Source organism: Anoplopoma fimbria, chromosome 12, assembly GCF_027596085.1.
Source record: "Anoplopoma fimbria isolate UVic2021 breed Golden Eagle Sablefish chromosome 12, Afim_UVic_2022, whole genome shotgun sequence".
Classification (NCBI taxonomy): Eukaryota; Metazoa; Chordata; class Actinopteri; order Perciformes; family Anoplopomatidae; genus Anoplopoma; species Anoplopoma fimbria.
This window is the reverse complement of record NC_072460.1, coordinates 21,353,744-21,364,507: the sequence shown is the minus strand read 5'-3', so window position 1 is coordinate 21,364,507 and position 10,764 is coordinate 21,353,744. Positions and strand designations below refer to the sequence as shown.

Below are 10,764 nucleotides of genomic sequence, written 5' to 3'. Positions count from 1 at the left end.
GCTCCTCATATAAGCTGGGGCTGACAGCCTGGGTCTAATAAAAAAGTAAGCTGTTGCAAATCCATACGACATAATTCTGTCTAAATTGTCCCAGTAAACGGTTTTAGCAGTTATATAAAACAAACCATTTTATGCTAACAGGAAATTATGCAATATGTGTCACATTGGTTGTCAAAATGGGACTTTGGAAAGATACACAAATGTTTTTACTAAGATTTAATTAAAGAAAATGTTTTCCAAGATATTTTGGAGTCAGTTCAAGACCACCCACAATTTATTTTTATTATTCCCGTAAGTAGCTTCTACATTTCTTATGTGCAATGCATTGTGGGAGAATTTAACAGATTTATTATATATTCTGTCTGCTTTGTGAATACTTTATTTTGTCACATTTCCGGTGACAACACACTACAGACTAAAACCCCACTAGGAACCAGCATAAAGAAAGGATTTGGACAATCTGATTATCTCTAGCTCTGCTGCATCAAATTTGACACTCTTTTAAAAAAACTGTCCACTGAGAGTCGGACAATGTTATACAAATGAAATGCTTAAACTGGCGGAGTAGTCTTTTAACTTAAAGGGTAAATGTTTCTAACAACGGTGTCTATTTGTTTAAATGTTTAAATAATAAAGGGCACAAACAAGTCTTCGTTTAGTAGTAACTTTACACATTTATTGATAATTCATGATAACAAAAATGACATGTGGGTGTGTGCTGGTGGGTCACGACATGAGCTCTGTAAAGAGCGACTGATTGGCAAAGTCTGCGGGCCTTTCTTGAGGGCGTGGCAGTGACGGACTGCCACTGAGGCCAAAGTGTGGGACGCCGGCACTCAGGAAGTAGAAAGGCACGTGGGTAATTCTTCCACTGGACCAACACTGAGAACAGAGAGAGAGAGATGTTACTTTGGAGGTATAATATGATTATTAATTCATCAGTGTTTCTGCAGGGTTCAGCAAGTTAAGTTTGAGACATTTTAATTCTAAGACCTGCATAAACTCTAAAATAGAATATGACTTTATAAGGTAAAACTGACCACAGTGAGCAGAGCTCCGTGCTGGAAGTTTGGGTGGAACTGCATCAGTCTCGGCTCTGCGCCGGCCTCTCCTTGAACAAAACCACTAAAACAGAGAAACACGAGAAACATTCAGTACTTGTAGTACTACCCTTTGAAATGCAATACTTTTGAGCTCTATATGAAGTAATATATACAAAATGAAATAGATAGTACAAACCAAGGTAAAAGCTCAAATATGGGGTTGGTTCTTGTCTTGAACACGGCTATGATTGCAGGCCGGTCTGCTGATTGTGGATCACCTGAGGAAAGATAAGATAGAGAGACTGAGATGAGTTATTAAAACAAAGATAACACCACCAAAGTAATCCTGATAAGGTTCATCAGGGGGAGTAGAAGAAAAGTGAGACAAACCCTTGAGAAGCACTGCCAGCCTCTCTCCTGTTGGGTCCCAGGATAAAGACTGGATCTCTCCACCAACACTGGGAGACAAATTAGACAGTGAGTGACTCTAAGTAGCTGTAATGTTACATGATGATATGAAGTCAAGCAGCACCGAATACTGCCTGCTGATTTGTTCTCATCAAGCACTGTAATAAATTCTTTTTTTTTGCAATCAAGGTGCTTCAAAATGTCTTGCCTTTTGTCTCAGAGCCTTTTTGGACACTTTGTTAATCACTGTATTTTTTAGTAGTTCAGCTTAAATACATACATGATGTCTCCGTCCAGTGTGTTAAAGGTCGTCTCTGATAGGTCAGCCACCACTCCTGCTGCCTGTGGCCCTGTTGATGTGCATGTAGGTACTCCTGCAGAAAAACAACAACATCATACAGGTCAACTTCAACAACTTATCATAACTGTACACTCATCACTTTTTCATCCTACTTTAGAATAAAACAATTCAAGCTGCACATCAATTACCAACATGGCTGTATATTCTGCAAAACAACTGGTTATTTTATGTAAAGAGTGAGAGAGATAACCTTGTGTTTCACCGAAGGTCAGAGCGTAGATGACCGCCTCTCCCTGTACGGTGAAGAGAAGTCGACTCCCATCTGGACTCCAACAGCCGGACTACCCAAAATAATATGATTTAATAAAAACACGATTTAGAGATGCATTTATTTTCTAATTTAACAATAACGTTGAAATGTGACAAGATTTCACCTGGCAGCGGCCTTTCACACACGGCCAACGCTCACAGGTCCACGTCCTGGTCTCCCAGACCCTGGAGAAAGAAATTTTACTCATCAATGTGTAAAAACTCAACTTTCTGTCCACTCCAAATCTCATAATAGCAGCTAAACTCCTGACAATGCCACTAATCCCTCACATGTTCATAAATATTCATGATAGCTGAGTGGGCATCTATTATAAGACAGTAATTGGCACTTGTCTTGGGTCCACACGCACTAATCCTGACAGAGACAATTTGACACATGTTCATTGGCAGCTTTACAAATCTTTCAAATGAAAAGTGCTGTTGTAGCTCTAAAAAGAAGGTAGATTATAAAATAGGCTGTGTCTGACCTGAACAGGGCGGACGGTGTAGAGGCCAGCACATGGCTGCCATCGGGGGACCAGGAGAGGAAGGTGACCCCCCCTCCTCCAACACGCTGCAGAGGCACACAGCTTTCTGAAGCAACGTCCCAAACCTGAAGTACGTTGATGCCAAAAAGGTACAGCGGTCACCACGTGAATCACTTTCTTTCAACGTGAATTATACTCAAAGATGAAGAGGTTTCCTCGTACCATCATTGCGGTGTCCATGGGCGAAGCGGACACGAGGAGAGATCCGCTCGGAGACCAGGCGATGGAAGTTACGGGAGAGTGACCAGGGTGAGACAAGACTTGAGCACAACCTGACGAAGGCCTGGGTGGGTCGAGAGGATGGAGAGAACAGCATAAGAAAAGAGAGCAGTTACATTTAAGACCTTTTTTTTTTATTACAGCATTAATATAATAGGGGTGAAACGGATCACAAACCTCACAGTTCAAATTGTAAAATAGATTGTGAAAAAATCTATTTGGGAAAACAAAGTGTGATACTTACACGTTTTGTTCGGCAAGATTATCTTCATAAATAACACCACTTTTATGATTTTAGAGGCGTAAATGTAATCACCAGACGTAAAAAGCTAGTGTTAGGCTATAAAAGGAGGCTATAAAATCACTAAGCTTTGAACTTGTAATTTGATTTTGTTCGCTCACCTCTCCTACAAAAGCCTCTGCATGAACGTACAAGTTGGAGAGTTAGAATAGTTTGCAAGAACTCGGGTATAAACTCAACGAGGCTGTAAAGGGGGACTAGTGAATAGATGAGTTTCTGTGTTCTGCATGATGTAGTTTAATCTGTCGTCAACCTCTGTAGTTTCATTTAGCCACTTGTAAACAACCTCATTTTTTGAGACAGGTAAAAGCCTAAACATTCACGAGAGGGGGATCTACTGACATATTTTATACCGCAGAACAAAACATGAATATCGCTGAAGCTTGCTAATCCTGCTGCCGTCTATAGCAATAATGCGTAGTAATACAATTAGGGAATTATCATGACTGTATCCAGATAAGTGTCAGAAAATTGATGGCTGGATTAACCAATTACAAAATAATACATTTATATAGGATAAAAGTGACACTTATGAGATGATGTAAAAGCGGATTACTGTAGCTAGAAGTAGAAACAGTGTTTAATGGTGCTGACTACAAAACTACAAAAAGGATTCAGCAGCCTCCTGCATACAAACTCCACGGTCTCACCAGTCTCAGTTGTAGTTAAGAAAAGCATAACAACTCAAAACATTTAGCAACCACATGAAAAAAAAAAACTTGCACCAAAAACTTGGTTGATTTAGAACTAACTTTTTAGTTCCTTTCTCAAGCTTCTCCTTATAATCCAGGGATTTGAAGACCTGCAGATATTGTTGAGTTTACGTACCTGGTTGACAGAGAGCAGGGGTCCACGTGCCAGACCAGTAAACAGTTGTGACAGGCGACGGCGAGGGCGGACGCACACAGCGGCTTCCACTGCACCGCTGCAACGCTCCTCTGTAGACGGTGCTTCAGTGTGGGGGTGGTGGCACTGAGAGACGAGAGTTCAGGAGGAGGCAGTGACATTAATACCGTCACAGAATGATGGAGAGATTAAAAGAACAATGGTGCTCTACAGGGCTGACTTCTGGTCAGATTTTGGCTTTTGGTTTGTAGACTAACACTTTACACACTTTGACTGTTTTGGACAGTGTTTTGCTAACTTCTAAAAGAACTAACAGTGCACACACTGCTGAGTACATTTCCACCACTCTGCTGCTGCTACACAAGGAGACAGCTCGATTTTGTTTTTGCAAGATTTTATGCCTTATAGCCCATTAAAGTCCTAATGGCAACAGTGCGCCTTCTTTAGAGCAGAGTTACGATACCTTTTGGGGTTGTAGATCTTAATGGAGTCGTCCAGCAGGGCTACTGCAAATTTATCTGCATGGGGATGCCAAGCGAAGGCTCTTACCACACAGTCAGACCTGGTTGAGCAAGAAAGATCAAAGCAGAGAATGGTTTAATGATATCACTGATTTAAGGGAACAATAAGACAAAAACATTTGTTTGTAAATGTAATTACATTTTTATTTAAAATACAGTGTCATGGTGTTAAAAAACACTTCATATGTATACAAAGATCCCACAGTTTTTCATTCATCAATGTAAAGTCTTAATTAATTGTTTTCATTATCCATTAATCTAATGATAATTTCCCTGATTTATTGTTATGTTGTTTGGTTTATAAAACATCATAAAACATTGAAAAATGTCCCTCACAATGTCGTAATAGTCATTAAGTGTAATGTTCAAAAATCAAATATATTCAGTTCACTTTTGTGAAAGACAAGCAGACCAACATATCCTCACTTTTGGGGACCTTGAAGAAATGACTTAGATGATTATTTGATTGTCAGAAATGTTTCACATCAATTTTCTGTTGATCAACAAAAGATTGTAGCAGCAACTACTCTCCAGTTATTTTTATTTTTAAAACTGTCAAGCATTCATCAACATGTCTGTTCACCACCATTTTATCATAATAAACAACATCTTCAATCATTTCACCTTTTGAGAGCAAAAATAAACTACAGATCTCAAAGTTGTCACCTACCAGTTCAGCACTTGTGAAAACTCAGCAAGCATGTCTTCACTGCTCAACTATGGAACAAATGAGAAACAGGTAACACACATTTAAATGCATCACAACAAACATCTGGTATTTAAGTGTATTGCGGTCAACAACATATTTAACCAGAGGGCACAACTTACTGTGAGATGAGGAAACAAGGAGCCGTGAAAGGAAGAGAACCATCGGAGCAACGCCAGCGTAAAACCAGAACTCACTGACATCCATTTAGGCACTACAAGTACACAAAATACATTAAAGTTCATGTATAAAAACATCAATGGATATATAGTATCAGAGAAACTGAAGATTTTGGCGTACCTTCTGTATTTGAGTTGGTAATTTCATCGAGTAGCCCTGTCAAACCACCATCCCGCCTGAAATGGACAGAGATAAATCGCATAAATGACTTTGTCTGTGAAAGACGTGGAACAAATGATTGACATTACAACATACTGTAATTTTTACCTCTTGTGATAAATTATAGAAATACTGGTACTGATAGGGTATGTTGTAAAAGTATGAGGTCAGAAATTTTATCCAACATGCGTTTGGCAGATTTCAGCGATTTGAGTGATCAATTTCAGGAGAACTGTTCTGATCGACGACAGTTTAAACTAAATTCATGACTATTTTTGCAATTTATTGACAGCAACTGTGTAACGTTGCTATATATGCGAAAGGTTTAAAGCCTCACTGATTACAATCTCCTCGTATCACTGCAGTTGTCAATATATTAATATGAAACTGAAAACACTTCATTATGCAGTAGGTTAATGTTGTTAAATTCAATACTCTTTTTTTTATTTTGCACACACGTACTTTGGGAGCAATTTGAGGTTCAGTGTTTTGCTGAACAACACTTAAACGTGCACCCAGAGGAGAAAAGAGATGGAACCACCGACCCTTGTGGTTTAAAGCCACACCACACAAAATGATCATCTCATAATATAGTTTGTATTGTAGAATAATCAGTGATGTGGTCATGTAGAGCTAAAGTTATAAATTGGGTAAAATCTCCTTTTTTGCATTATATAGATATATTGATATGTCATATATGTTGACAGATAAGTACAAAAATGCCAAAGAAATGTTGAAGGTAGTTGTACATTTTCTCTTTTAAATAGAGAGCGCTGACAAACGCTCACATATGTATGAGAAGCGGCGTATCAAATCTCAAATCTACTACCATATTGTCAGCTGCTGTTGAATTCTGTTGTGTTTTACTGACAGGTGTTTCTTATAACTTTTTCCATTACATTATTATTATTATATTCTAACCCATTCATATTAATTAGGTTAGGTTAAATACCACAAACACCTCTCTGTGTAATGCAATATCCTCAAACAAAACCACAAACTACAGTACCAGTCAAAAGTTTGGACACACCTTCTCATTCAACTACTTTGAAGAATCTAAAATATAAAACATATTCTGGTTTGTTGAGCATTTGTTTGTTTACCACATAATTCCATATGTGTTCCTTCATAGTTTGGATGTCTTCAATATTAATCTACAATGTAGAAAAAAATAAAAATAAAAATAAAGAAAACCATTGAATGAGAAGGTGTGTCCAAACTTTTGACTGGTACTGTACATCATCTAAAATGACCACTGTTTAAACAAAAATGAACATAATAACCTTCATGAAGGTAGGATTTATTGCAGGAATGTTGCTGCATTGCTTTAAGCTCAACAGCAACTGAATGTATGTAGCGTGTCAATGCATGCTGCAATTCCTACACTTTATGAGTGTGCATTTTTGTATGGACCCATGTGTCTGAAACAAAAATAAAAAGTTGAATCTGTTTGTGTGTGTGTGTGTGTGCGTGCGTGTGCGTGTGTGTGTGTGTGTGTGTGTGTGTGTGTGTGTGGTGTGTGTGTGTGTCCTACCAGGCTGATGCACTCCTCATCCACAGAGTCTCAGAGTGGTCCAGGAAGGCCGCCTTGCTGCTGCTTTCTGTGCGACAGTGGAGCTTCAGAGACTCTCGGGGGAAATACAAACTCAGAGGACCGGACTCCTGCAGAAAAACACACACACAACCATGCAATCAATATTTACTAACTGTGCACCGTCCTCTGGATCCCTGTCGTGCTGTGACGTCATATGAGTTTTTCATAATTAGAATTCTACTATAATAATTGCTGCTGTTATTATAAGTAGTCTTCATTTTTTTTCCCTTCGTTACTCTGCTTACTACTGTGATTATATGAATAATTTATGTCATATACATTGAATGTGTTGTATCTCTGTTATGCTGTTCATTCTGTACACATGACATCTATTGCATTCTGTCCTTCCTGGGAGAAGGATCCCTCCTCTGTCTCTCTCCCATAGGTTTCTTCCTTTTTTCTCCCTGTTAAAGGGTATTTTTAGGGGAGTTTTTCCTGTGCCGATGTGAGGGTTCCTGGACAGAGGATGTCGCATGTAGACCAGTAGACCACATGACACTAATACAATGTCACTAATACACTGTGCAATACAATAGTTATAATAGTTTCTGTCTGTATATATAATATTTCAGTTACTGTGAATTCTTTACTGTTCTTTTATTGCTCATTTGCTTATTTATAATACTTATTTTTGATCTTGTTTTTTTTGTTTTACTATACATTTTTTTTTTAGTTATTTTTCTTATTTACTTATTTAAAATACTTGTTTGTTATTTGTACTATGTCTCTTGTTTGCACTATATCTATGCTGCTGTAATCCTGTAAATGTCCCTGCTGCGGGACTAATAAAGGATTATCTTATTTTATCTTATCTACGGTGCAAACATAGAAATAATGTTTAAGTAATCTCTTTTAAATCACTTCTTAAAACACATTTTTACAGAATGGCTTTTATGTGATGTCGTCGTTTTACTGTTTTTTTTTTATTGCTCATTTGCTTATTTATAATACTTATTTTTGATCTTGTTTTTTTGTTTTACTATGTCTCTTGTTTGCACTATCCTCTATGCTGCTGTAATCCTGTAACTTTCCCCGATGTGGGACTAATAAAGGATTATCTTATCTTATTTTATCTTATCTTAGATAAAATAAGATAAGATAAGAGGAGTCGACTTCTCTTCACCGTACAGGGAGCGGTCATCTACTGCATTTACTTGAATTGAATGAGTCGACTTCTCTTCACCGTACAGGGAGAGGCGGTCATCTACTGCATTTACTTGAATTGAATGAGTATTATTCTGTCTGTTATTGTGGATTTTAATTTTTCTTATTTAAAATACTTGTTTGTTATTTTTACTATGTACCTTGTTTGCACTATATCTATGCTGCTGTAATCCTGTAAATGTCCCTGCTGCGTGACTAATAAAGGATTATTTTATCTTATTTTATGTGTACAGATTGTAAAGCCCTCTGAGGCTCATCTGTAATCTGTGATTCTGGGCTACACAACATAAACTGAGTGAGTGAGTGAGTGGTGAGTGGTGTCTGATGGTCCCTGTGGAGGCCCCGGCTGCTCTGGATCAGACCTGCTTCAGTCGGTCTCCTGTGGGCCCTGACAGCAGCTCGTTGTTGCACTCGCACAGGGTGGTCTGTCCGGGGGCTGCGGAGGGGGGAACAACGCCAGAGAGCACATCCTCCACCCCGGGGTGAAACACGGACCACTGGACCCTGGAAACACACAGCGGGTCAGTCAGGTAAAGCCACAGTATTGGTGTCATGTTTACACCTGAACAGCTGACTGCGAAGCTCCACGCTGCACAAACAGAGCTAGCTGGTCTAAGCTAGCTATGCTAACTAGTTTGATATCGGCCACAGCAATCGTTGCTTTCGTTGTATAAGTCATTAAAGTTACCTTTTAGTGTATCTGTGGACTGAGGATACTGTTCTTGTGGTGTTTGTTTCCAAACAACAGACTAAAAGTACATGCTTCGCTGTTATGTCTTTAAGGTTCCGCACTTTTGAATCGCGCCGTGTGGACTACGGCGAGCCAGAGGGACAAACAGTGCGGAGTTCGGCTATAGAGCGCTGGATGTGCTGCCCCCTTCAGGACAGAGAGCGACATCACACCCACACTGAGCCAAACAAGGCACCAACTGTTTGTTTATAAGGAGTTGAGATACAGTACCAGTCAAAAGTTTGGACACACCTTCTCATTCAATGGTTTTTCTTTATTTTTATTTTTTTCTACATTGTAGATTAATATTGAAGACATCCAAACTATGAAGGAACACATATGGAATTATGTGGTAAACAAACAAATGCTCAACAAACCAGAATATGTTTTATATTTTAGATTCTTCAAAGTAGTTGAATGAGAAGGTGTGTCCAAACTTTTGACTGGTACTGTACTTAAAATACACCATGAGTCATTTTATTTAACTGACACAAATTGAGTTTATTCAAGTCCATGTACTTCATATAATTATTAATTATAGTTAATTATCATGTCATTGACCACATTATAAGCCTAAAATAGAGCGTCTGACTCCAGATTATCATGAAGAATAATGATGCTGTTTCTCCCTCTTCACCAGGGAAAGGCAAAACACATGGTCAGTTGCACACCAGCCACCCTGTAGCTGGCGGGGATCCAGTGTGTCTTGCTCAAGGGCACATCAGCAGCAGGCAGCAGAAGCATGAGGGCTGAAACTGGGTCCTGTTTAAGAACCAGTACACCATCCCAGTAGAAAAAATCTGTGCAATACAAATACACTGTGCAATACCATAATTATTCTGTCTGTATATATAATATATTTTTTTAGTTATTGTGGATTTTTATTTTTCTTATTTACTTATTTAAAATACTTGTTTGTTGTTTTACTATGTCTCTTGTTTGCACTATATCTATGCTGCTGTAATCCTGTAAATGTCCCCGCTGCGGGACTAATAAAGGATTATCTTATTTTATCTTATCTACGGTTCAAACATATAAATAATGTTTAAGTAATCTCTTTTAAATCAATTCTTAAAACACATTTTTACAGAATGGCTTTTATGTGATGTCGTTTTTTTTATTGCTCATTTGCTTATTTATAATACTTATTTTTGATCTTGTTTTTTTTTGTTTTACTATACATTTCTTTTTAGTTATTGTGGATTTTTCTTTTTCTTATTTACTTATTTACTTACTTACTTATCGTCGTTTTAATGTTTCGTTTTCATTTGGTTTTAGTATTTTATCTTATATTCGTTTACTATATTTTACCTATTTCACTTGATTTTATTCATTTTGTTCGTTTATTTGATTGTCGCTTGTTATTTCATTTTGTTTCTTTGTCTAGTTTTATCCTAACGATTGTTCTTAATGTTTTGCTGGCTTGTCTGTCGAAGCACTTTGTAAACCTTATTTTTAAAAGGTGCTATATAAATAAAGTTATTATTATTATTATTATTATTATTATTATTATTATTATTATTATTATTATTATTATCATTATTATTATAAGTAAATCAAATGCGGCCATAACTACACATTTTGGTAAGTAAAATAATAGATGTGATGATGGAAAACTGTGTGTGTGTGTGTGTGTGTGTGTGTGTGTGTGTGTGTGTGTGTGTGTGTGTGTGTGTGTGTGTGTGTGTGTGTGTTTGCAAAAAAAGGGTGGTATAGCGCCCCCTTGAGGCGCATT

The 10,764-nt window shown here is 37.8% G+C and overlaps 1 protein-coding gene across 1 annotated transcript; it reads right to left on the bottom strand.

Annotated features, from left to right (window-relative positions):
* Positions 1-650: 650 nt before the first annotated feature.
* Positions 651-8,768, bottom strand: aaas (achalasia, adrenocortical insufficiency, alacrimia). Its single transcript, XM_054609448.1, is given in 17 exon segments — positions 651-882; positions 1,041-1,125; positions 1,240-1,321; positions 1,434-1,501; positions 1,732-1,825; positions 2,003-2,093; positions 2,187-2,247; positions 2,550-2,674; positions 2,772-2,892; positions 3,958-4,101; positions 4,439-4,537; positions 5,167-5,213; positions 5,325-5,416; positions 5,503-5,558; positions 7,076-7,203; positions 8,662-8,732; positions 8,735-8,768. Coding segments are annotated over 17 exon segments (1,554 nt in total). The 3' UTR covers positions 651-726.
* Between the last annotated feature and the right edge of the window lie 1,996 nt (positions 8,769-10,764).